We start from the raw sequence: 27,944 nt of genomic DNA, 5'->3' as shown, positions 1-27,944 counted from the left end.
GACCAACGGCCGTTTGTGCGATGAGCGACGGGCCGATACAGTACGGCAAGTCGTGGTAGAATCCGGAAGAAAGCATTTGATAAACATTATTCCACTGGTGCAAACGCCAAGACGTTACGCGAAATGAATATTAACAGTTTTGCCTGTACGGTGGCATAGCCCGGCAGTTTGTGCGTCTTGAGGTTGTATATTTAACCTCGAAACCTTCATCAAGCGTTATTTTATTACGGGAGGTTTTGTTGAAATTCTGTTAATTGGATTCTTATTGGGTCGTTGTAATTTATATGTTCGATAATTACACGTTTCCTTAATTTTATGTTAAAAGCTATTCTTTCATACAACCTAGTTAGGAAATTTTGCCAGCATAAAAGCATGCTAATCTTTATGTATTGTCATTCCTTTTTCTTTCAGATCGTCTTGTGAGAAAATAAAACATCCCTAAAACCTGGTGACATTTCCTACATTTGTGTGCCGTTGTGAGGATTTTGCGAAAAGACACCCACAAAACATAAATCTAGCAACAAAAAAATGAAAGGCAGACATCTGCGGCGGCGGTTCAGCCTGCAGCCGTCGTTTATGAAGGACGACTCTACCGAGGAACGGCCAAAGCGCGAAAAGTAAGTAGCCATTTTTTTGTTCCATTTCTTTTTTCGATCAAACTTAACCTGTACGTGCTTGACTTTCTGTCTTGTCCCGACATCGTTAATTGTTGATGCTGTAGTTCTAGTGTTCTCAACCAAGGTCAACGCTCGGCTTTCCAGAGGGCAAATGATGGTTGATTTTGGCAAGCAAAAAGGAAGTTCTGAAGAAGAAGAAGAAGAAGAAGAAGAAGAAGAAGAAGAAGAAGAATAAAACATTTTAGTTTTGGACGAACCACACGAACCACTCCATGAAAAGCCTTAGCCGAAGATTTTGACGGATAGCCTATGCCAGGGAAAGTAAACACAAAGAGTAGAGATCAAAAATTACCGGAGCTGGTCTAGCGTGAGGACACAATCAAAACTGAAGAAAAAAATCAGGAACATACACACACACACAGCCGAAACATGAATCATTGCCTAGATTATCGTCGGGAAAGTTTCACAATTTATAGCACTTTTTGAGCGTTTTCTTTGCGAGAAGGAAACAGGTTGGGCACACGGAGTCTTATCAGATCGCTGACATTTAATGCGACAGCCTGCAAAAAGCGGATTTAGCCATCAGGTCGAAAGTTTATTCCGTTATAATATGGCTTCAGCGTACCTTAGTACCCGGCCGAGTTTTCGGGCTGCTGCTGCTACAGCAGCAGCAGCAAAGATTTGGCTAAAGGGCGATAGGATACAGTGGAAGCAGATTAAAATCATAGCTTAGCGTTCGAGAGCTTTCCTGGCGCAACCCGAAGTAGCGATACTGCGTGCGGCTGGTATTTAAAATTATCCAATGTAATAAATCTTATTTCCCGTCGGTGCCTCAAATGTTCTCAATTAAGCTGAAAAATAGCTGCAATTTAAGGGAATGTTCGCTTGTATGACCGGTACGCTTAAATGAGCACAAAGAGGCTAATTCGATTACTATTTCGCTTAAGGAGGGTACGTACGGTTTCAGTTCCGTTTTTTAATAGCTGGGGTGTGATGTATTATGGTAATTGCAGCATTCATCATTAAAAAGATCATAATTCCTTGCGTAAATTAATTCCCAAAGACCCTTCAAATAACAAGCTTGGTTTTAAGTGAGGCTTTCCAAACAAACGTCTATCACATAAGTTTTAATATTGTGTCTTTGTTGAGAGGTGCTCTAAACGAATTGTCATGGAGCCAAAGAGGATTTTTTGCACTTAAAGTTTTACAAAACATTTAAGGATAATAGGTGGTAACATGAGAGAAATTTTCCTCATGAATTTCTCAAAATTTGTTAATATTTTTCATGGTGTAAGCAATGATAAAAATCGATTAATTTTGTTGTGTTGTTACTATCAATGTTTCTAGATTTCGTTTTCATCCTTTTCATTTCTTATCTGTTTGGCCGGCCAGATTGCGAAAAATAAATCGATTTCTTCGTAGCACATCACAGCGTTTATCACAGCGAGTACGCCTGAATGTATGCAATATTGCTGTGTTTTATGTTTTGACGCTTTTGAAGTGTCAATTATTAAAAAGGAGTGATAATTAATTCTAGTGCGTACTTCCATTTTTTTTATTCATATAGGACGGCCAGGGCGTATTGCTCACAATTAACTTAAAAATAAGATACTCCTTTCATCTTAGCTGGGAGACATTTCCTTCTCCGAGTCGTGAAAAGGCACCTTAACCCGGGTGTGTGTGCGCGTTTCCATGCGTCAAGTCCTGATGGTAGTGTCCGGTTGTGTCCGATCTTAGAGTTTGTGATCTCGTTCGTGGCCTCTTCTCCCTTTCGCTGGTTTGTCTGTCACATATAAGACAGAGCAACAATGGGAGAAGAGGAGAGAAAAGCGATTACACTAGTAAACCGTACCTCCGCCAGAAAACGAAGATCGTTCTCAGTCTTCCAGCAGAATCCCGTATCAGAAGGATTGGCAGTTTTCCTATGCCCTGGTCTGTGTCTAAACACCACACAAGACCATAGAAGATGATTTATGTTGTGGTATCCGAGGCCGCAGCCACGTGCTTCCGAAATAAAGCGAAATGAATCACAAGCTGACCAATGTTGCAAAATTTAAAATCATCTATGAAATTATAATCACATGATGTGAGGTTCCACTATCTTGGTTTAATAGTGATTGTTTGGAGATAATAGCAGTAAATTTACTTTAGAGTGATCTTTAAAAAAGTGTAATATTAGAGCTACTTCCAATATCCCATTCCGAATATCCAAGGATGCTGTTGTTGCTATCGGCGATGGCCACTGTTGTTGGTGGCGGTTGTCCACACTTAACGTACCTTGTAGGTAGTAAAGCTGTGTCGGTTTCTTAGACATTAGCGATGCAACAACAAATTTACAATATTTTACAACCATTCAACATACATTTTAAAGCACTGCCGCTTACATTCCCCGATCAAACACCTCACTAACCAAGTTGAGGAGACGACACATGCGGACCAGCGGGTCCCCAGCCACACGTGGTCTTGGGCTCCGTGACTGAGAGCATTGCCCGAGACAGGAACGACCTGGCTGGCACGTATAGGTCCACCGACGAGAGGATCGTAGGACAATCGACGGAGCTGTTGGAGAGTCAATGAACAACTCACGCGTCATATTTATAACCAAGCCTTTGGTTGCTCCTAGCCACAACATGATCGAGCTGATCATCGAAGGACAGCCTTATTTCAATAAGCACCCATAAATTGTAGCTGAAGAGTGTAGGGCTAAAAGTGTAAAGAGTTAAAGCGTTGCACTTGCACAGTGTGTTTTGAAGATTTCGACGGTGCTCTGGCGTACGGATTTTTGCATCATCTGCGTATAAAAGAAAGTTATCATCAGGAAGCACCATCGACATCACGTTGATTTCACATTAGTTTTAAATAACGATATCCTTGAATTAAATTCTAAAATCCTATTTACCCTCCAAATCCTAATACAATTTACCGACGATGAAAGTTTCAAAGAAACATAAGCAAAGCGCTTAAATGCCTCGTGCTAAATGTATTTATTCTCAACAATGTGTCACTTCGCATTTCCTTGAACCATCTTTCATCGACAGTTCGCGTGAAATGAATTCAGTATTTTTTTCCCCTGTGTGCCTTACTATACAACTCCAAACAACACAAAAACTCCCCCTGGTTCGAGATCGATTTGATTGGCCACGGTGTTTGTACGCTTTCTCCCCAAGTAATTTGTGAAAGAATTCCGGATTCCGTGCGCTTTGATTGCCATTGGAGTGATTTTTATTACCGCACAATGACAAGCTGAAGGTGTGCCTGGGGATGATTATGTGCGGCTGTGTGCCGCGATGTTGCGGGCAAAAAAAGCAAAGCAAACTGTCCTACCGCAGTGGCAGGGAATTGCAGAAAGTGATGCCGATCGAGCTCCTCGCAATTCTCACCGCCTTAAGGGGATTTCTGGCGGGAAGATGAAAAATCGCCTCGTCATTCACGCTGTCCTGCCGAGCGGTCGCAGCGAAATATTCAGCGAAAACTCGTTGCCAGCCATGGGCACGATCGCAAAGTGTGTGGTTAGTTGGTATGAAAGAAAAAAGAAAACGCACCAAACGCCGACCCCGGGGCATTTGCTTGATGCAGTCGTCCGTACAGTGAGTTTCCCTTGATAGCAGCTGGCCAAATGATGGGAAGGTATTTCTTATTGACATTTTCGTCCCGGCCGCCATTACTCCGCATGGCTGGGCATTCATTTACTCTTCCAAAATTAATCTCTCCATCCGCACGAGCCGCATTTTCCGGCGGTTGTACCAGGTGTGTGTGTGTGTGTTTCCGCGAAAAATTCATCCTCTTACGAAGTGGATCGAAATTTATTTATTTTTCATAGTAAATGATTTTATTTTTCCCTGTCCCTGTTTTGCCTTTGTTTTGCGGTAGGTTTCGTGCACAGTACCTGTGGGATTCTAGCTCTAACCGCTTAGCCGGCGGTGTCGAACCGAGGAATGAAGTAACAATATCACTCAAGCTTTTATTTATGCTAATCGGCGAAGCGGAACGTGTGCTGAAAATCTGGCTTTTTTATTTCTACTGAATGTATGTCGCTACTGCCATCTGTTTTGGCACATTTGGGAGCAGCTCGATTTATCTGAAGCGTTAGTTTTAAGACAATTTTATGACGCGATAAATCACTTTTATAACCACATGCAGACGATTTAAAAGACTTTCGTTCGATTTGATTATGTGGCGTATTTGTTCTTATTTATTGCTAAATAAAATACATAAAATATTGGTAGTTTATTGGTTACATAGAATTGAGTTGGATTATTTGATTGATCCTAACATAATATTCTAATCTACTTCTTATCAATTCTGGCTTAAGATTAAGCAAAGATAAATAGTTGGAATAAGGCTGTTGGAACATTGTTTTACTTTTTTGTAAATCCTCCGACAGTCGACTTGTCGGAGGAGCGGATTGCGGCACACAAAAGATTGTTGTTGTGGTGATGGCAAGGGAAACAACTGTTCCTCAAAACACAATAAATAGGGGGCGAAAAGGCTTTTTGCGCTCTCTCCATTTTCAAAAGCGAATCAACCGGTAACTATTAGCTGCGACAAACAAAACTTATCCGAAATTAAATACGCGAAAGAACATGGTGCCGTGACCAGGATAATGCGAATCCCTGGTTATTTTGTTTTGTGAATTCTCGTGATTTCTACGTTCCACAAACGAATTGTTCCCGCGCGCGCGTCCGGCAGTGATTACATTGGACTCTCGTTCACGCTCAACGAAACGCGTCACAAAATGTCCGTTCAAACATCGACCCTGGCGTCAAGAAGGACGATTTTACTGACCACCGTGGAACGACACGAGCGATTTTTTGGAAGACTGGTCCGAGATTCCAGTCTGGTGGAAATACGGCTCACCAAGGAGGAGCAGCTTTGGAATGAGTTAAAGAGCAGGCAGCTGGAAGACGCCCTGACCACTGCTGCTACAAGCTTTGCTGTCGCACAAGTCCACACACTAATACACACATCGGACACTAGCGGAACATTTTCCACTGCATCGATTGCAGCTGAGCAAAATGGAGCTCCAAACGCTGTAGGATCATTTTCCACTGCAACGAGCCAGCTGCGCAAAATGAACATCCGAAAGCTTTCGACTTATTTGCCACTGCATCGAGGCCAGCTGCGCAAAGTGAACCCGCAAGTGCGACACACACAGATGACATCACGGCTGAAACACAATGCGCTTTACCATACAGCTTAACTTTGGCGTAAAGCTCAGGCTGTCCAGGCAGCATTGACACGGTTTGCTTTGATGTAACGCAACCCACGATCCAAGGCGATCATCTTTTCAAACCCAGAACAAAAAGTGTACGCGTTTGATACCAATTTGTTATGACATTCTGTCATGGGGGGGAGTATGTTTAGACAACGCCAGTGACAGCGACCAGGAAACCGACAGGACGATCGATTTCGTTAAGTTTCCCCACGCTTCAAACAGTGAGTGCCAGAGGCACTCAACCAAATATTATAAATACCGGCACGAATAATAAATTCACTCTCTTCCGTATTAATCCACCAAACGAAATGGTAATTATTTGCAACGTCCATCCGAAATTCACAATTCTGTTCAAAGGCTGATACTTTGTGTATTTAACTAGTAATTAGTTTCAGTCGTCACACGACAGGAATGGCTATCAAATCTGATTTTAATCTGGAAAATTCGGATCTTCGTACATAGCAAATAAATGCCTGTAGTGGCTGAAGCAAAGGAAGAAATAACTATTCTATTTCCAAGGCAGCACAACAAGGATTTAGGAGGACATAATAACCATAGTTCAGCCTTTGTTTTATATATTCAACTATTGTTTGCATTGCAAATTTAGTCATATATTAAATTCTTTACTTTTAAAACTTACCTTTTTTTAATTTGTACATTATATTATATCAACCGAGCATGCCCGCGATGAGGGAAAAGACAGGGAGGAAATCCTCTGGTTATCTAGTTTACAAAAACAGTCAATACAAACGTGTTGACAAAACAGCTTTAGAGCAGGAAAGGGACGATATTTAAAAAAAGTTAAAGATAGAAAGGAAGACGTGCACGATAGAAGTATAGAAATAGGTGCAAATCAAACAGGAAACGATGAATCAAACAAAGGACGATTACGAAGGTAACGGGTAGGACTATACAAAGAGATCGCTGACAGAAGATCGGGAGCATTGGTACAGTCCAGTAAGATGTCTGTGACGAAGGACGATTGGGCGTTTGAGCGACGATCTTTTATCGACGATCGACGATCCTGGACCAAAAAACGGGGAGGCCAGAGGCAATATTTAATAGGATATTTGTGGAAAATAATCCTGGTGAAAGACCTCTGGACCCGTTCAATACGATCTAGTTGTTTTCTAACAGTGGGAGACCAGACTACCGACCAGTTCTCCAATCTCGACCAGAGATCAGAAGAGCACATGTACAAGGTCCTTAAAGTCCCAGGCAATTCTTTTCATCAAACCAAGGATTTTGCAAGCTGAGCTAACAAGAGACTCAATGTGAGGGCGAATGGTAAGACCTGTGTCAAGTCACACAACAAGATCCTTGATTAAAGAAACTCCTGTCAGTTGGAAATTGGACAGGGAGTAGAAAAAAGTAATAGCGAAGCTGGAACGTGTAAACGAAATAACATTAATTTTTTTCTGGATGCAAGGTAAGTAAATTAGGAGCGCAGTAGGAAGTAAAACGATCTAGGATAAGTTGTTGAGACATACGATCCTGTTTTGGAGGAGATAGGGAGAAAGATTTTCAAATCGTCTGCATAACACAAAAAACAACGCACTATGGACACTACCCTGAAGTTCAACAGCGCCAGAAGAGAAGGAGGACAAAAGTGAGCCAATATGTTTGCCTAATAAGATGGATCTCAGAGATAGCAACAAAGCTAGAGGGCTAAGGAGCTATTGACATCTAAATTGGAAACAGTTAGGAGCAACATTGAATGCGAAATACGTTCGAGGACGGATTTGAAGTCGGTGTAAATTACATCAACTTGTGGAAATTAATCTAGTTTGGGAATACGGAAAAGAGGTGACTTGTGACTGAATCGACAAACGATTTCGACAAACAGTAGATACAAGTGAAAACTACATTCATGCTTGAAGCACATCCATGCAAGAGAACAGAGAAAATCGATAGCACACATAATTGACATGACTGTCATGTTGGCAATCACTACAAGTTGTTAATTGTTTCTCTGTTTCAACGATGCTTAATAGTGTCAATGGTTTAATTGTACTGAGAATCCATACTTAACCTACAATCATATTACGTTTTTTTAAACGTTATATGGAAAATGTTATGAGTAGCTGTGTGATGACAATGTTGTTGTTATTTGCCTTCACAATGATTACAATTTCCTAATCAAACAAAACAAACATTTCCCACGTTTATTTTTTATTTTTAGACCGCTGAAAAATGATGAAAACTCCATAAACTCCAACGTACGGCACAAGATCGTCATGATGGGAGCAGCGAAGGTCGGCAAAAGCTCACTCATCACGCAGTTCCTGTACAGTAGCTTTTCGCCGAAGTACAAACGCACCGTTGAGGAGATGCACCATGGTCACTTTTCGGTCGGTGGAGTAAATCTGACGCTCGACATTCTCGACACTTCCGGATCGTACGAGGTAAGTACTGGCACGAGCGTGACAAACGTGCACTAAAGTGCTATGCAAATATGTATTTCTGAACACATACGTCGCACCGTACCAACGCAATCCAAGCTTTCTCCATCCTTGTTTTCCAACCACAGCCGGATCGGATTGGTTATTTCCCACGAGAACGGGATTTTGATGCTTTTGATGTTGGCTAATGCTACCGTCGATGATACACAGTAATATTTTTACACAGTTTGGTCGTTCATGGCTGATGTTACGGATGCGAAACGAAAACGAAACTGTAATTGAGAAGGTACACAGTTTTTGAAACATCATTAAAATGATATCCCAGGACAGTATCTTGCTGCTAGGACCTTGAGAAAATAATGAGCATTTGAATCAACTTTTGAATGTAATTTATTTATTTGAAAAAAATTAACAGAGTAAAAGCCCGTTTTTATCATCTAGCGAAAATTGGTGCAAGTGTTCTACGTTAAGCAATTCATTGTGTAACTTACTTAAATCGGGTTTAAAAAAATCTTATATCAGTTTCAGGTCATTTTATACACATTTTTCGTTTTTTATTCAGATTCAGAAAACAAATTATGCAAAAATATCTGTTTTATGAAATAATAAATAGTAAAAAAATTGGTCATTTATTATGTATTGGCTCCTTGAGCTTCTAGTAATTGACTTGTGGTGTGGGCGAAACTTCGTGTTCTTGAACGGTTCGAGTCGCCGAAAAATTCCTTTCGATTTCGGATCTCACAGCCAATTCCATTCTCGCCCCTGGTTATCTTTTTGGGACTTAACCCGCTAAAAAGGACGCACCATCCTGCATCACCGTGAACTAACGCATGTATTAAAACAGTGACAACAATGTTCCAATTTTTCATGTACTTACGCTGTCACCTAGTGGTCGGTACTGATCTAGTACAAACAGTCAAAATGTTATGTCTTATCTCTTAATTTACAGTAGCTACCGCGTGCTCAATCCTGGTCCGGGAAAAATTTCGCCGTTGTGTCACTATCAGATTTTTGTCTTACTGGAGTAGGTTGTTGATAGAGTGCGAGCCTTGATCTGGCCATTCGACCATTTTAAGCTCCTGGAACATTCAACAGAAGCTTTAGTTCATAATCAATGAAAAGTCATCACTGTCCGTTTATTTTTTGCTGAAATGGCATTGACCAATGTGATTTACAGTACAAGGAGCCTGCCAATAGTTGACACATGCATTAAAAAGTTCCACAATCGTTTGGAGATTCTGGGGGAATACCAAGTAGTCAACCTAAGTGTTTTCCAATTCCGTTCGATCGCAGTTTTCTAGATCAATTTGCACAAGAGAATCTATCTAAATAATTGCATAGTCAAAGACAGGAATGAACTGATGAAATAGGCGACCTTTTAACAGAAAAAAGTTCAGCAAATTATTTTTTTACACTTATGGTTAAGTGCCGGCAAAAGAACCGCTATACGACCAGACATAGGTTGGATATTTTTTTCTTTAAATTCATTAAAATTAATAAAAATTATCGATTGATTTAAGAAAACAGTGCAATTTGATTGACTACAGTCTCTTTTACCGTTTAATTTACGCATCTATCTGAAAAAAATATCGCTTTTTTAATGCATACGTTGGTAATGAAAAAATCCTAGCATCTGGCATTTGATTCCTGATCTTGTTGATATCTCGAGGATTTATGTATTTATTGTCAAGTATGTTAGCATTTACATGATGAATTCGCTTTTCAGTGCTGTTGTCGTAATGTATGCCAAAAGGCAGGCTGAATAATTTAATTAGCTGAACAAACTTACAAACTAATCAACAACTTGAAAACTAGTCAAATTACGTTATAAAATAACTTATCATCTAAAAACTAGGTTGTGCACCAGTTGGTGAGTTGAGGCTTCTGCTGATGTTTGTAGCCGGTTGATGATGTAGTCTACTATGTCGTCAAATGGTGCTATGTTGGCTGCATCGTAGAGTTTCTTAAGCCGTGTCCAGCGAGGACCGTCTAGCGAAGAGGAATATATTGCACCTAGGTTGTACACTCCGCAGATTCGTCTTTGCACAGGAACGTCAGACAGGAATGCCGTACGTTGCTGTGGGCAGGACGACATATTTGTAGATGGCTAGCTTGTTTTTTTGGATGGAGCATGAAGCGTCTACTGATGAGTGGATATAACTTCCTCAATAATATGAGTAAGCGGATCGATGTATCTTTTGTATGGTGATGGAACAGCATTCGGTTGTTAATAGTGACTCCGAGGTACCGGATCGTGGATCTCCACGGCAACCGGATGCTATCTATGGTGATGTTGTGTGTTTGTGGGCTGAGCCGGTTTGCAGACGATGAGGGATCATAATCGCCTGAGTCTAGGACAGTGAACGTTGGGCGCTGTTTCTCAACTCTGCAGGTGTCCTACTCTTCGTCGCGATGGTCATGTCATCTGCGAACAGGAACATGTGCGCACCAGCGGGAAGGGTTGGTAGGTTCGCAGTATACAGCAGATAGAACAGAGGCCCTAATATGCTGCCCTGCGGAACACCAGCTGATACTGCGGTTTCACCGGAGGTGGCTGATGAAACAACGACCCGGAATGTTCGCTGTTTTAGATAGTTGTGCAAGATCTTTACCAGATGAGCTGGAACGGCGAACCTGCACAACTTGTGAATGAGCCCGTTGTGCCACACGTTGTTGAACGCCTTCTCAATGTCCAGCAGAACGGCATCGGTGGATTTGGAAACTCGTCTATAGTTGTTGATGGTGATCTTCAGTTGAAGCAGCTGTGATATCACAGCTCGAGGTTTAGAAAAACAATGTTTACGTATTTTATAGCTAAGTAAATAAAACCAGTGAAAAGTGTGTGGCACTCGTGCTCCAAATAATGGAGGCCCTTTTGCGCCTGATGTCGATTTTATTCGTTGAAAAATTATTTAGAGTTTATTTGAACTGGTTGGAATATTATAAAATAATATTCAATATTGTTCATCGGCAGAATAAAATGATAAAAGAAAGATAAAAAAATGTAATAAAGAATGATAAATATTTACTGTTCCTAATGAAATTCGGTAGACTATATCTAGTCACAAGTACGAACAATTCTGCATACTCAATTTATTGCCTTATTGAATTTTTATTTAAAAAAAAAGTCTGCCTGGCGCTCTTGCCCCCGTGACACACTGTCTCCAACATTCACTAACTTTAATCTGTAGACAATAAGGAATGAGTCCGTGTGTTCTTTATTGAAATTAATATCATGCGGACTGAGTGGCTGCCGGAGCTCTGAGCTGCCAAAGAGCTCCGAATTTGCAAAAATCTCCTAAACGAAATTCGGTTTACAAAGATCTCTAAACGATTTATATTTTATTAGGTGTTATTTTTCATTTTTGAATTTCTACAGTCGTTTTGCAAATGTCCACTATCCTTAGTAAATCAACCACTGGGTGATGCAGAAGCTCCTATTATGAATCGTCAAGTTGTTATCCTTCTAGTTTGATTTTGAATATAAACAATTGTATAAAACAAATATTCCTTAAACGATTTGAAGCTATTGGTAATGGATTTTATACTTAACCAAATGTTCGATTAGATAATTTTACTATTTGGGTAAAATAAAAAAAAAGGTTTTACAAAACAATCTTTTCCATCCTTTTTTACTGAAATTTATAGAAACATGCGTTTTATTACTGGCCTTCTGCAAAAGTGACTACGTTTTCATCACCTTATCTGACGATACATAAAAAATGGTGTAAACAAGAGTTCCGAAATAGCAGCTGCGAACAACGTGTATATTTTCGCACGATGCATAGCAGGTCAAAAATACACTTGTGCACACAGAGAAGGACACAAGCTAAGCAAAGTTCGCAAGCATGAGTGATGAGTCGAGCAGGCGAAAGGTCCTGAGCTTCGCTGGAAGTACTACGTATACAAACGGACACGTCCAACAGCACGCGCTACACAGAACATGCTGTCCGTTCCTTTAGCTAACGAACTTGAAACAATCCACCATCATGCCCACACACACACACACACACACACACACACATACAAAAAGGTTGCCAGAAAACTCGCCTAGAATGGCAACAAACCAATATTTGTTCATCCAACAACACTCACGCTCACCCTCGTCTGGTCACCACGCCCAGACTGACCGAGTAACAGTTTCGCGTGAACTTTTCTTTTCCTCGGTTCAGTACCTTCACCTGTTTGATGTCCACATTTTCTGGCCTTTATGTTTGACGAACTTACACAGCATCTCGGTGCTTTCCATTTTTCGATGAAGTTACTTGACGTCCAAATATGCTCCTAGAGATAGTGAAGTTTTGACACTCAACGCGCTATCTCGTCAACGAAAGCAGGCTGTTTTGTGAAGCGTTGTAAAAACAAACCCCTTAAAGCCTTACTATCATGTCCATCCAAGGATTGGTTTGTGTGCGTGTGCGTACCGAAAGAACGTTGTGAAGCACCACAAGAGCAGACCAAGGATGGTTTAATCAAATGCATTGCCCAAGGCACACAAGTCCGCAACAAAGCAAACTGCTGATGGTAGGAAGTAGCGTAAGGCAGAAACCTAAATGAGTCGTCGGTCACTATCCTATCCGATCCTTTCAAAACAAATCACTCGCAGAATAGCTAATAAGTTAGAAAAAAAAGGTGTGATGTAATTTGTTAAACCCAAATTATATCGCCAAACAAAGGACACATTCGTGGGACACGTTGACGCCATCCGCTTTGGTGGGTAAGGGTAGAATTTACGAATAGACCTTTGGGTGGACCAAGCAACGTGCCTCGCTTTCAGAAAGCCATTAAAAATTTAACTTTAATCTAACCCACCTTAATCGGTTGCCTGTTGGGGTGTCCGTAGAACGATAGGGCGGATATATAATTTGGGAAAGTCTTTTTGTTGCTTTGCGTTGGCACAACGTTAAACGTTTTGCTGTCGTTGCTTCGCTGTATAATGCTTGGTAGAGTCCACCTGTTGAAATAGTGACGGCATGTTAGTTTGTTTGCTTCTTCTGCTTTGAAGAACAAGGGCGTTTCCTCATTTTCCTCACCCAACACAACGGGGAATTGTGTCTGAAAATAAATTTGGAAGGAATTTATTGGAGCATATGTAGAATTGTTGAATTTTTGGCGATATTTTTTCCCTTAGCCGCACCAGAATATTTGTACTCATTTTTGTTTAATGAAGTATATATTTCATTTATTTATTTTAGTAAATTATCCGCCAATTATATGGTAGAGAGTATAAAAAGGAATATAAGGAAGGAAAGGAATATTCATGAGGTAGGTGTTGTTGAAAGCTTGATAGAGTGAAAGGATGTTCGAGCCGTAGAGTGTGGGGTGGGATTGGATATGCCTTTTTTTAATGGGCTCAAGCCCAGTGTCGGATTTACCTGTGGGCGGAGTTGTCGGCCGCCAGGACTCTCGCCCACCTAGGACCTCGATAGCTGCCTCGCGTAATGCTGACCGAAAGCACGATGAAGATCTACAGGGCCTAGGTGCAGGTTGTCAATTGTTTGTCAAAACATTCTCCAGTATAGCCTTCGCGGTCGAGTCTGTAAGAGACCAGACTACAGCTGTTTATTTCAGAGAAGAGCAACCCATCATCAACAATACAGATACTTCAGGCAGAAGGGATCACGGATTTCGGACGTTAGCATAACTACCCAGTAATATGTTAATTTATGCCGGGACATAGGAGATTTAGGAAGGTTTGGACAAGGACATTGGAAGAAAAATCTTGAGATCAACAGCGTAGAGTAGGCAACCCTCGGGGGGAGGATAGAGGTACATTCGTTGAAAAATAAGGTAAAAAAAAAGGACTAAGGACACTTTCTTGAGGAACTCCAGACTTTAAAAGCCATCGGTTTTAAATCTGTGTACCCAAAAACCTCCTTCTTGGTGCGATAGACTCTCTCTCTCCCGGTCAACAATAGATCTCCAGGAAACTCGATCGCTGGCTGCAGCTTCCCATCCATGTCCCCTTTACCTGATCAAACCAACGAACTCGCTGTGCTCCCCTAAACCTCGTGCCGAACTGGGGGTTGCTGACGAATACCTTATTGGCAGGGCATGAGCCCGGCATCCGCATAACATGCCCCAGCCATCGTAACCTGCCGGTCTTCAAGCGGCAGAACCGGGGTTCAAATCCATCCGGACCGTCGCCCCGTAATGACGACTGACTGTCCATCTACGTGGTATCGGCAAGTCTAGTAAGCCATTCGATGGCCGGCGTGACCTGGAAGCTCGTTAAGGCAAGAAGACGAACGGGTAGATCTTGTCCGGCATCTTAGTCTTCTTCAAGATCGGAAATTACCCTTTCCCCACCATTTAAACCATATCATTTGTACTTTGCTAGGTTTCTTCATTGGCATGTTCGTCGAATATACTATCTTCGCTGACTAAATGCTTTACACGTCTTGTTAGTTCAGTCCATTAGCGAATACAACGCTGTCGTCTGTTGTAGAACGCTGTCGTCCGGCAACCAATAGAGTAGGGCAAACGTCAATAGCTTAGATCAGATTAAAATACTGTTTTCTAGAGTTACATTTGGACTTAGTTTAGGCTCATCCTTTGCCCTCATCTCATCATACTCTACTCGTTGCTACTTAGCGGCCAACCCCCTTCTTTGTGCGATTGACTCTACTAGACCTCTTTCCCATGTCCCGCTTGTTCTTCACATCCATCGCACTGGTTAGAATGATCCTTTTTTTGTTTTTTATACTTCAATGTTTCTATATTCTTATTCAGTAATTGTCTCCTTGACTCTTTTCTTTCAAATCAAATGGGGCTATCTCTCCTTTTGTTTTTTTCTGTTTTGTTCTTGTCTCACCTCATTAATCTCACCTAGCTTAATTTTAAGGCTAATTTAATATTGCAGAATTCTTGCGACGTACAATAAACATGTATGAATTATGGAAGTATACTAATATCAATGCATTTCATTCTTCTTCTTCGCATGATCGATTGCAATTGATGCTAGTTAATTGTTAACTATCCCTGATAAAACTGTAGATTCCTTTTATAACTGCCAACGTCCAACTAATATCGTAATATTTTTTAGCTTGATGTGTTTTAATTTTAAATTTCCCTTTATAAAGGTTATAAAAAGCTCCCCTTTTTCGCGATGCAAAACTCTATTATGATGGTACTGAGCCAAGCAAGATTAATCAATCCATATGGTAAAAGTTCCAATCCAATTACGCATGAAACTTTGCCATGCATCCTGCCCTGACGACTGGCAAATGCTGGTGCAAGTAAACTCGTTAGTTATTTCTGTCCTGCGCCGTGTTTGCGAGCTAGGGTTTGTGTAAAGTTTTGCAAATACAACACGCGCACTATTCCTGTAAATATGCTTCACGTCAACTAGTCAGCATAAAAGTACACTTGTCTTTTTATTTTTTATCAGAATGACGTGCATTTTCAATCGCATTTTTTTTTTCTCTTGTACTCGTTCCAATTACAGTTCCCTGCGATGCGAGCCCTTTCCATCTCATCAGCGGATGCATTCATACTGGTGTACGACGTTACCGACAGTATCACGTTCGAGGAAGTGAAAGCGATACGTGAGCAAATCCACGAGATTAAATCTACGACGGCGGTACCGATTGTGGTCGTTGGTAACAAGACCGATTTGAGCGACGAGGATGAGGATCTGCGGCAGGTGAGTGGGAGAGATCATTGGTGGGTTCCCACCTGATTCGATACTATCTATTTATCGGTCGGTTAGATTGATTCGGTACAGTTGTATTAAAAGCGATTTGTTCTGGTGTACCAACGTAAAGCGAATTAAAAACATGAAGATTCATTAGAATTCCACGTGTAATGGGGACCTGAGCCGGTCATCAGCAGCCACGAGCATGAGCTCATTACTATATTTTGTTAAACGGTTTTTAATGTAATGATCTATATGAATGTCTTAAATGCCTCATGGATTCAATACCACTTGTTAAGCATATTAAAGATAAATTTCAAATTATGTACAGTGCTCCAATAACAACATTTACAACTTTCTATGCAAACGATACACACTAAGCACACCGAACGTAATGAATACGGCGAAATGTTTTGATTCGTTTCTCGTGGAATGCCACCAAAATGCAAAGCTGGAAGAATGTGAAGCGTCAAGCGTTTAAATCGTTTCCTTGTTCCAGCATCATGTTTCAAACGCATAGTTAGTGTCTCGGTAATCTACAAGCCAAAGAAGTGGAATGAAACGAGCGTATCATGGTGCTCACTAGTCGATTTTCGTTCCGTTCGTTCCTGGAAAGGATAAACACAAAAATGTAGAAAAAGGGGAAACGAATTTCATTTTCCCTTTTCAGAAGCTCGCTGAAAACGTTTGCAATAAGCGCCATGAATGCTTACGATTACGCTCGCCAATAAGGTTGCACCATTGAGTGGCTGTAACGTAGACACCTGGAGTTAAATCATGTGACCAGTGTTAGTTGAACATAGAGAATCGACTGTAACTGGAGAGTGTGAAATAAAATTCGATATTAAAGGTTGTGTTAGTTACATGAGGTTGTGTTTTTTTAATTTACTTTCAATGGAACATATGAGTAAATGGAACTAATATAAAAATAGAAATTGAATCGAGACCTTCATTTTAATCGTTTGGCAAAAGATGGCACTAATAGACATAGTCTCGCGAATGACACCTTTGAAATGTCAAAATGGCTTCAGTGTTGAATTATGAACGCCTTAATGTATGCAATCTGTATTTTACTATCTATTTTACTAACGTATTGTGTAGCGATTAAGAGCATTTATTTAAAAATAGTAATTGAAATCGTAAAACAACCAGTAAGATTATTTATAGCTTTTAATATCCTAACTATCAAAAGTTACTTATCCCAAGTAAATGATAATTTCATCTGTTTGATGAACATTAAACACTGCTTAGCAGGACCATATTGCTATCTCCCCCTAGCTGTCTCACATGAATACACTGTGGACGTTCAAACGTATCGTCCCAGCTGTACATCATACTCATACCCTTCAGTCGAAAGAATGACGCTCACAAAACTAGAATTGAGTCACTGTGTGTATGTCCATCTAGCAGCTACTTCCGGTTTCCTGTGTCTGTTCACGCTGTGGACATGTCCGTCGTGTATGAAAGAAAAGTTTTAAGCGAAAAACTTTGCTGCCTAGAAACGAAAAGGACAAGTACGGTCATGTAGGATTTGTGCAGGAAGCTCAATGAAGTTTGTGGATGTAATAATGATTTACAATAATGAGAACTAAATACGATTTGATGAGACTTGGCTTCTAAATCGATACCTAATCGATGTTGTTAGATAGCAATGCTACCTTTAATGTTATTTACTGTATCAGAAATAGTTAAAAATGTTTAAGTTTCCTATCTCAAATCATGGATGACAAGAAATGATTTTATGTGTAAGAAAACCAGGTGCGGCTTCTTTTAATTTTCCTATTTCTACGCCTTTTCTATTATAAGTGGCTATAGTTGAACACTTTAGAAGAAATAAAAAAAATAGTTTTTCGTTCTTGATCTTTGATTCGCGACTGATCGCTCGCTCCGAAACTGCTCCCAGGGTCTACTCGTCTTGCTTTTTTCCTGATTCTTGTGCCTTGTAACTGACAGTGCGTTGAGAGCCTTATAAAAGCTTCCATCAGTATAACAATTTGGGACATTATATTTTATTAACTAAGTGAGGTTAAATAACGTCATTGTAGTAGGAAATTAATTATTGCTAGAACAGTTTCGCTAAGAGCTTTTGTTTATCTTGTACCATGACAAGAAAATCATCCATACGTGGAGGAACGATGCTGTGATCTGTGCACAATGACCTGGAGCATAATAATGTCCCCTGTAACCTGGAATAGCTCGTTATATTCTTGTAATGAGTAGGATAATTCGCAAGTTAAAGCTGCTATTGAACTGTATGGTAGTAATTAAAGTTGATGAGCATGATGAATCGCTTTTTAAAATGGATATTACTGTTCAATCTTCATGTTATAAAATCGTATTATTATTTAACATTTGTTTATTCAGGAGAGCATACTAAATACTTAATTGCACCTTAACCGACCGATGTGGTGTTACATTTGGTATAAAGTCATAACTGCTCGTGAAACTTTTCAAGGTGAAATATTTCACTCTGTTTAAATTTCATCCTTCATTCAACAGGTGGCACGTGACACTACCGAATCAATGGTAACGGTGGACTGGGAAAATGGGTTCGTCGAAGCATCAGCAAAGCTGAACCGTAATGTTACACAGGTAAATTATAATGTTTTGACATTTACTGTAATACTACAAACCTAACACACGTTTCGTTTATCTATTTGCAGATTTTCAAAGAACTATTGGTGCAAGCTAAAATAACATACAATCTCAGCCCGGCCCTCCGGCGGCGAAGACGCCAATCGTTGCCCCAGCAGCCCAGCACCGGTAGCAGTGGCGCACCAGCGACACCCCAGGCATCTCCCAGCGTTCACGTTCCATCCGTTGCCCAGCTGCAGCACTTACAGCAGATACAGGACAAAAGTCTCGGCGGCAAACGGAACTCGTGCATCCTTTCCTAATGGGTTACGCTGAAGGCACATTACGGTTTCTCTTACGCCGCAAGTAATCGGCTTTCCTTGCACCCTTCATTAAACAAAAAAAAAAAGGATGGTTTTTCTCTTAATCGACCACACCGGAAAGAGTTTTCAGAACGAATCGAAACAGAACGTTAAAATACAAAACATAAACCAATCTCCCCGTGTCTACTGCACTCTTCAAATCACATAAATGAAGCTTACGAATTTTGTTTCTTTTGCCGATGCGTGGCTGATTAAATAAAAATATCTCGTTCGCGCGTTCTTTCATCATTTCACTTTTTTCCGACCTATCCATACCATAGACGTTAAAATAAAAAAACAAGATTTGTGATGTTATTAAATCAAAACCGTGTCGAATCGTTCGAAAACATTGTGTAAAGTATCGAAGTGGAAAAATACGGGTAATAAAAGGGAACGATTGTGGAGGTTTTGCGCGTAGAAGAATGACACGAAGCAAAGGCGAATGGTAATACCACTGCACTAGAGAACAACAACAAAAAATGCGCCGTACTCAACGCCGAGAGATGTAACCACACGTGGAATAGATTAGTTATGCCGGTAAAGAGGTATTTTTTTAAACAAAAGAAGTATCATGTCCGTAATCTTCCCTACGTTCCAAACGATTCAACACTAAAGCCACTTAGTTGCATTGGATAGCGGCTAGTAGCGGGCATTGAAGAATCGCAATAATAAAGTAAGCATCGTATCGAACATTTAAAAATAATTTCATCGAGTCCAGTTCGTGTGCGTGAATGTTAATGTGTGTTAGTGTTTTTGGGTAATATGGAATAAATAAATCTATTCACTTCACTAAACTGTTCACCTGCAAATGGGCAAAATAAAAAAAAAATCACTCCTAACCACAAACGCTATGCTGAGGACGAGCTGATTCGACGATCGTTAAACCATTTCTTGCCAATAAATCACCAATCAAGTTTCCACTCATTGCGCATACAACAAGAAAACCACAAAAGATTGATGTTTCTTCAGCTATACTAAATGCTTAATTTGCGAACGTTTGATAGAATCCATCAAACGCAGCGAAAACGGTTTGTCTTCGTAGAAGAATGCTAGGGGGAAAGCCAAAATCAAAATATAAATACAACATTAAACACCATCTTTAGAGTTATGATAATGTGGGGCAAGCCATTGAAACAAAAAACTGAAGGAGAACAATTTTCATATAATATTCACACATAAACAATCATCCAGGAAAAATAAAATCCCAAATTGTCGTTGCTGTTAAAATACATTTACGATCTACACGGTAATGCTAACACTGTATAGAGTTAAAGGGTGTGCTATGTATGAAACAAACAAAAAATCGATTCATACAAAAACCTTTTATTGCCGTGTCAAATGTGAAGAGTCAATAAGGTATAATAAGTGTATAATTAAACGGAAAGTCAACGAGATAGGAAGTCCTGGTGACTCGGAATGGGACGTGAAGTGTAGGGGAAACCGGCAAACAAATATTAACCTGTGTAGCTATTCAACAAATCAACAAACCAAATGATCAAATCCCTAACATATGACAACAGCATGAAGAAAGAGTGAACGTGAAGGAAGAGTATATGTAGGTCGCAAATGAAAAAAACTTGAGAGTAAATAAAATTAACCCATGTAACTGGCAACGTGTACGGTGGTGTGTTTTGTTTTACTAACCCTTTTTCCCCTCATTGCACCATTTAAATTAAAAAAATATTTAATTATTTGTTTATTTAAAAATATAAACACTGTTTGTACGTTTACAGTAACCAATGTTAAATATTAAAATCAGTTCCTTTTTACTTCACCTTCCTATCGCCAAACAAGTGCCAAATCGTTTCCTTTCGCATGATAAATGTGTTGAGCTTGTGTTACCACAATCGTTGGCTATGTAAATATTGTTTGATCAACTACGATAGGAATTATTGAATTATTCGTCTAGCTACGAGCGTTGAAAAATGCTTTCGTTCTTGTCTAATGGGAGTGTGATGAACCCTTCCATGCCTACTGGGATGGGAATGCAAACGATAGGGTGCGGCGAGTCATCTTTAGAGATTAGCGGAGGCGAATATGGAAACCTCGACCATTGATATAGAAAAACCCAATACATTAGCAATTCAGGAAAAACAGATACAAAAACACAAAGAATAATAACGGGAGCGAGTGCAATTGATATGGAGAAATTAAACCACCTGTCAAATTTCATTTTCCATATCAAATGCACGCGCTTCCATAACTATTTTTGGAGATTCTGTATCTAATTTTTCTGAGTCGCTAATGTATTTGTTTTTTCTATATTAGAGCTATCAGAACTGATAATAAGAGGTATGAATAAATAATGAATAAACACGTAATGTTTTAAGAAGCAGCTTAGTTTTTGGCTTCAAAAATATCGAGTTTCATGATTATAAAACACCCATTGCTTAACTTCATTAAATGCATATGAAAACACACAGTTTATCCACTTATAGAGCAACATAGAGCAACATTCATCCTCCCGTCCATAAAGTTTAAACATTGACCGGACTGAAGGGTCGTCTTGTTTTCTGAGAGAGACTGATCAAATGTTGGTGTAATCACTCATTTTAGTAATGAAACGATGTACATTCTTCTTCTTCTTCTTGGCTTAACGAGCTCTAAGACCACGCCGGGCATCGAAATGGCTCACTAGACTTGCCGATACCACGCATTTGGATAGTCTGTCCTCACTACGGGAGGATGGTCCGGATGGGATTTGAACCTTTGTTCTGCCATTTGAAGACCGGCGCCGTTGTCACTTATACCACCGGACTGCCCCGTTGTGTCAAAGACTCAAAGACTCTATAAATAAACGAAAAAAAAAACTAACGAGAATTTAGCGAATTTAATCGAGCAATATACCCTCCATTTTATTAGGCAAGAGCGGCCTTGCCGTAATGCTCGAGCAATACACATTAAACGCCTAGAGTACATAAAGCACGATATTTTTTGGTGAAAATGTAACACAGAAACTCACCGAAACACCGAGGGAATAGTAGGTTTGGTACAAAGCTTCAATTCATATTAAGAATTCAAAAAATAGCTAGAAAGTCGCACGTTGCCCTCAAAACTATACTTTTTTTTTAATTTGAGTATATTAAGGGTTAAGGCTAACCTTAATCTTTCCACTTGCTATCGAAGACAGGACACGAAGAAAGTAAGCGATTCACCATCGTTCCGTTCCTTGATTTTGCATTCGACAACCAACGCACCGAAGGAAGTTCCTGCGTGGTTTGTTTATGTTTACCGTTGCTAGGTATGTGCACGCGCACCACGCTAGGAAATGTGTGCGTGTCCCGTTCCCTTAGCAACCGGCGCTAGAAATCGCTCCTGCTGCGTGACACTCATGACAGTGAGCAGGACGAATCGAACGGTGCAGGTGATTTAGGTGGTTTTAAGGAGAAAGTGGGGTTTTTCTATTAAATCTTATGTGAAAATAATTGTGTTATAGCACCACAGTACACCATATCCGTGTCCTTGTGTTGTAATTGTAATGTGATTTGTGTTACTGAATGTTTTACTAGATGCAAAGATGGGAAGCAATATTCCAGTAAGGTGACACGTGTTCTTTTCATGCGTGATTTCTACATTAATGAGGGGAAGTATTTAACACGGCATGTGGCTTGTGATTGTGAACAAGTGTTAGTGTGTGAGTAAAACAGAATTTTGTTTGGAAATCATCATCACAGTATCAAAATAAACTCACATTAGAAGCTACAAGAATGGCGTCTTCATTGCAACGAGAATGCGCTTGCTGCAAGGTTAGTAAATACAGTACGTGAAGCTGAAGCATACTACGATGACACCTCCCTTATCATCATCGTTGCCTCCTTCAACCCTTGAAGGTCGTCGCGGAAACCGAACCAGTTCATTGTCGCATTTCGTGGGTCGAGCCGCCGATAGACTCCATTGAGATTACTAAAACGAAAGTGTACGAGTTGCAGACTAGTTCATAAGATTTCATTCCGTGTGTTCGTGTTTGAGGTCACTTACGCATTCATACAGTTTCGGAACCACCATCCACTAGCGTAATAATCCGCACAAGACCCCGGATGCTCATCGTTATCCCGGTCAGGTGTGGAAAACTTCATCCCAACGCTGGGCCGTAACGAATCCTTAGCGTTCCCTTCGACGAACGCACCCAAATGTAGCCGATATCCGGAGGATTCGTTACCAATCTCAAACTCATCGTACAGTGCCGTCTTGACCGTTCCTTCGTAGTCCTTAAGATGTACCAACAGCTGAAAGTAATCGGCTCCCGTGATGCGATGCATCTTCTCCAAACCCAGCCAATATTCGCCCTCGGGTGTTCCGAAACCGTCCCGATAGTCTATCCAATCCCGGGTAAAGTTGAGCGATCCATCAAATCGACGGCTGATCACAATCCAGCCACCCTGTCGGTAGCTTTGCTCACAGTACACTCGGAACGGGGCCACACTCGATGCCGGTGGTTTGATTGTGTACACATCACTCAGCATGGCCGGCGCTTCCTGGCAGGACGCATAATACGTGCCCACTGAAACCGAAGCACATAATAAACGATTTGCTTTACAAGCGTACTGGACGCTGAGTATTTACCATTTTGACGCAACGTTTTGTTGATGCTTTCAAGCTTATCTGTTAGAAAGAGGAAAAAAAAACAAGTATGAGTTGCATGGACGACCTCGAACCGGGTTAGAAAGCACATAAAGAAGGGGGATTTTTTTTACCATTGATTCCATCCAATTTGTCCCTGATGAACGCTGTGGTTATATGGTGGTTGCTCTGTATTCTATCCAAAAAGAGTTGCAAATAATGATTAACACAACACACTTAATTTCCCCCCTTTTGTTTCCATACCTCCGTTCCAAATGGCTTATGCGCTGATCAATTTCGTCCAGCCGTTTCAGCACCCTTGTTGTAAAAATTTGAACAGAAATTACAAATTGCTCGTTATACAGGCAACATAATTTATTGGTCGGCGTGCTTTCGTGTTGCGATACTCACTGCAGCATAAGGTTTGTTTTCAATCCTTGGAAGGGTTCCACATCGTTTGTCGTGTCGTTTGCTCGCACGCTGCAGAAACACAGCACGGTGTGGCAGCATATCAGGACGAGCACTACAGTGGTCTTCATCGTACGAGCGTCTAGTGTGGTTTGAATCGATCGCCAGCAATCCGCAGCTGATGGGAATGATTGTACACGATCGGGCGCATGACACGCCGCATCCGTTACACGCATACTATGTAACGGTTCGCGTGTAGCACTAACACGTCTGAACGCAGAATGTAAATAAACTTGTTTGTTTGATTATTTTACTGTAAATGTAGGGGCTTTATTATTGCCCATTTAAGATTTTCACAAATATTATTATTTTTTTTTTTTTTTTTTTTTTTTTTTTTTTTTTTTTACCGAGCACACCCGGGATATGGTGCCCTTTCACAGCTCGGAGAAGGAAATGTCTCCCTGCAAAGAGGAAAGGAGTATACTAATTTTAAGTTTATTGTAAGCAATACGGCCAGGCCGTCCCTCATGAATAAAAAAAAAAAAAAAAAATTTTATTTTTTTTAATTTATAAAAATAGATGCGACGTTAAAAGTTTGTTTGCTCATTTGTTTCCTTTTACTATTCTCAGATTTTTTATACATATTGTAACAAAGTACAATGAAGCAGCAGATGAATAATACATTTATTTATTTAACCTCATATTTTAGCAATATTAGCAATAAAGATATCAGGACTTTAAATAAGTTCGTGCGGTTTTAGTACAAGCGTCGTAAATTATTCAATGTTGCTTTGGTACAATATTCTAACACTACTATTTTTAGGTGTCATCTTCAGGCTTTTCTTTTCCTTAGCTGCAATTTTCCTGAAGTGCAAAAAAAAGTAGTTTCCGTGAGCTTCTAATTCGATGATGGTGATTCAATGGTAGTTTTTGCCACAAAGAAAAGCTCCGAATGATAAACCCCCATTTTGATATACATATGTATAACAAAAAGATATCCATTGGCAGATCTTTTCGATACCTAGGCGTTTGGTTCGATAGCAAGAATGTGTGGAGGGCACATATTGACTACCTCGTTAAAAAATGCACCAGAAAAATCAACTTTCTCAGAACAATTACAGGATTCTGGTGGGGTGCACACCCATCAGATATCCTTAAGCTATATGAGACGATACTGTCCGTCTTGGAATATGGATGCATATGCTTCCATTGGGCATCCAAGTCGTATCTGATCCGTCTTGAACGTATCCAGTACCGTTGTCTTAGAATCGCATTGGGTTGTATCAAATCAACCCACACGATGTCGCTCGAAGTGATGTGTGGAGTGATGCCGCTTCCGCTCCATTTTGAGCTACTCTCGCTTCGCCTTCTCGTACGCTCTACAGTATCAAACCCATTGATGATCGAGAACTTTCTAACACTGCATGAGATAGGTTCTAAATGTAAAATCATGAAAACCTTTCATGATTTTACTTCCTTAGAGGTACACCCTAGCAAGCTAATTTAAATTGTGCCAGCTTACCAGGGTCCTGCAGTTCCCGGTTTAGAGTAGACACCTCGATGAGAGAGCAAACTAAGTCTATCCCCGATAGTCTTCGCAGGACAGCAATTCCCAGCCTATTTATGGAAAAGTATGGCCATTGTAACAGCAACCATTTTTATACTGACGGATCCTCATCAGAGCAGGGCATTGGTTTTGACGTATATAACATTGTATCCGAGGCATATTTCCAACTACGCCAGCCATGCTCCATATATGTAGCGGAGCTCGCTGCAATCTTTTACGCCGTGTTGATTATAAGTGCTTGTCCTCCAGACGATTTTATATTCTCCGACAGTTTAAGCGCTGTCGAAGCATTAAAATCTGTGAAGGCTATTAAGAGCCCGGACTACTTCGTAAAAGAAATATTAAAGGTCTTAAGCTCATTGTTTGAGAAATCATTCCGGATATCTCTTGTTTGGCTGCCTGCACATTGCGGTATCTTCGGCAATGAAAATGCAGACCAATTAGCCAAAAAGGGTGCTTCGGAAGGGTCCTTTTTCGACAGGCTTATCTTACCTCACGAGTACATGCGTGCCCCACAGTCTCTCTGCATGGCTCGGTGGCAGAGTTTGTGGAACACCGATGAGCTCGGGAGGTTTCTTTATTCGATCACTCCCCAAGTGTCCTTGAAGCCTTGGTTCCACGGCATCTCAGGTGATCGTGCGTTCATTCGAATGATGTCTAGACTTCAGGTGATCGTCCAATCATTTGCTTTGGGCGCACATCTCCAGCGTATAGGACAGGTCGACTCCAAAGTATGTGGCTGCGGCCTCGGATACCACGACATAGATCATCTTCAATGGTCTTGTGTGGAATACGAGGCTGCTCGACCCGCCTTGTTAGACGCAGTCCGGGGCATTGGAAAGTTGCCAAATACTCCAATTCGGGACAACCGAGTACACCCGGGATATGTTGCCCTTTCACGGCTCGGAGAAAGAAATGTCTCCCAGCAAGGATGAAAGGAGTATACTAATTTTAAGTTTATTGTAAGCAATACGGCCTGGCCGTCCTTTATGAATAAAAAAAAAAGCTCCGAATAATCATTTGAATATGAAGATAGAGAACTTTAAGGCAACGATCGTTGAAGATCCTTCGCAAACGCAAGCTGAATTTGCAAAACCGTTTGGGGTAACTCAGCCAGCCATTTGCCAACGTTGGATCGTGTCGTGTCTCCCAAGTACGCGATCTGGTAGTGACGCTTGACACTGAACGTCTTTTCGACAACCACATCACGAACTTGATCAATTCGGCTTATCGGACACTTGGACTTATCCGAAAACTATCCTAGGAGTTCTCTAGAAGTGCTAGGAGTGCTTTAGAACGCTGTACTGTGGCCTTGTTCGATCTGTACTTGAATATGTGAGTGTTGTATGGAGTCCTTCAAGAACTGCCTCGGCCGTCGGAGTTGAGAGGGTGCAAAAACTTTTTCTCGCATTGCGATTGGGCGCATTCTTGGTCGCTTCCTCGTTGAATTACCTTACTCAACTCGGTGTCATATTTTGGAGCTTCCCTCATTTCATCAATCGATACGTTCCCAGGCTCAAGCTATATTTATCGCCGGATTGTTTCTTGGAGTTTCCAACGCGCCATCTCACCTTTCTATTATTCCTTTCTATGTCCCCTCATGATCCCTTCGTCCTCATTCACCTTTAACAATTCCTGCACGCCTCACAGTGTTTAGCTCAAACGATCCACTGCTAGTTTGTTTCCATCATTTCAATGCTTTTTCTGACCATTTTGTCTTTGGTATATTTCTGTCTTCTTTCTGTTCTAGACTTTCTTCCTCATTTACTTGCTAATGTCCTTCTAGGCAATTTCTTCTATTCTAATGCTTTGCTCTTTTCTTCGATCCTGGCTCAATTTTACCTCTGGTTCCTTCATTTTACCATAGATTTTAGTTTTAAAATTGGATTATGTTTACGAATGTATAGCGCGTGAGGTAAACAGTTTTAATAATAAACAATAACACTGAAATGCACAGACTTTGCACATTGTGATTGTCATCTTTTCCGATCGATGCAACATGGCCTAGAAGAGCAGCACTTATCCAATTTTGGAGAAGTGAAAAAAAATGTATCGACGAATGCATAGCGTCCAAAGAACCCTTCTTTTTGCTCGATGGAATCCGTAATTTGCCAAATAGATGGGAAAAAGTAATAACCAACGATGGAAAATACTTTGGAAATTGAAAGAGTCACCAAATCTTCATAATAAAGCCTTCAATTTCGAAGAAAATCAACGCAAACTTATTTATAGCCCTGATAATTAGTCATTTTCCTCACTCAAATTTTGCTTGATTGCTAAAATTTAAAACCAACATTATGAATCATCATTTTCAGATGGTTTTCAATAGTTAATCACGTGCATTGCAATTATCCGTAAATATTTTTTCTTAATAAAAAGCAATAAAGTATGTAATTTTATTAACTGAGTAGGATAAACAGCTATTGGGATCCTTGTAGGAAGTAATCAAAGATTTAAATTTGTCATATGTAATGGCCAATTGCCTACATTTAGGCGTCAACAAATTTTATAAGAATCCGTTGTATAAGATAGGAATCTTGGAAACATTTTCCGTACAGTTCTATACAATACAAACATATTTTAAAATTATCGTTATTACTGCT

At 40.4% G+C, this 27,944-nt stretch overlaps 4 protein-coding genes across 5 annotated transcripts in view; 3 read left to right on the top strand and 1 right to left on the bottom strand.

Annotated features, from left to right (window-relative positions):
* The window catches only part of LOC126556033 (fatty-acid amide hydrolase 2), a 526,247-nt gene that overhangs the window by 70,549 nt on the left and 427,754 nt on the right, over positions 1 to 27,944 (top strand). The gene's annotated exons all lie outside the window — the stretch shown is intronic.
* LOC126555972 (nucleolar GTP-binding protein 2) overlaps positions 1 to 27,944 on the top strand; it is a 207,117-nt gene that overhangs the window by 136,329 nt on the left and 42,844 nt on the right. The window lies entirely within an intron of this gene.
* LOC126556261 (ras-related protein Rap1) lies at positions 503 to 18,769 on the top strand. Its single transcript, XM_050211493.1, has 5 exons — positions 503 to 617; positions 8,015 to 8,237; positions 15,682 to 15,879; positions 18,370 to 18,462; positions 18,534 to 18,769. Exons 1-5 carry the CDS (start codon positions 529 to 531, stop codon positions 18,765 to 18,767), a joined length of 837 nt encoding a protein of 278 aa, XP_050067450.1. The 5' UTR covers positions 503 to 528; the 3' UTR covers positions 18,768 to 18,769.
* LOC126556527 (microfibril-associated glycoprotein 4-like) lies at positions 22,493 to 23,905 on the bottom strand. Its single transcript, XM_050211790.1, has 6 exons — positions 23,778 to 23,905; positions 23,631 to 23,684; positions 23,501 to 23,562; positions 23,370 to 23,408; positions 22,785 to 23,307; positions 22,493 to 22,709 (listed from the first exon to the last, which is right to left on the bottom strand). Exons 1-6 carry the CDS (start codon positions 23,903 to 23,905, stop codon positions 22,586 to 22,588), a joined length of 930 nt encoding a protein of 309 aa, XP_050067747.1. The 3' UTR covers positions 22,493 to 22,585.

The sequence above is a fragment of the Anopheles maculipalpis genome, chromosome 2RL, assembly GCF_943734695.1.
Source record: "Anopheles maculipalpis chromosome 2RL, idAnoMacuDA_375_x, whole genome shotgun sequence".
NCBI lineage: Eukaryota > Metazoa > Arthropoda > Insecta > Diptera > Culicidae > Anopheles > Anopheles maculipalpis.
The sequence above is the reverse complement of the archived record's forward strand: the minus strand, read 5'-3'. Positions and strand labels throughout refer to the sequence as shown.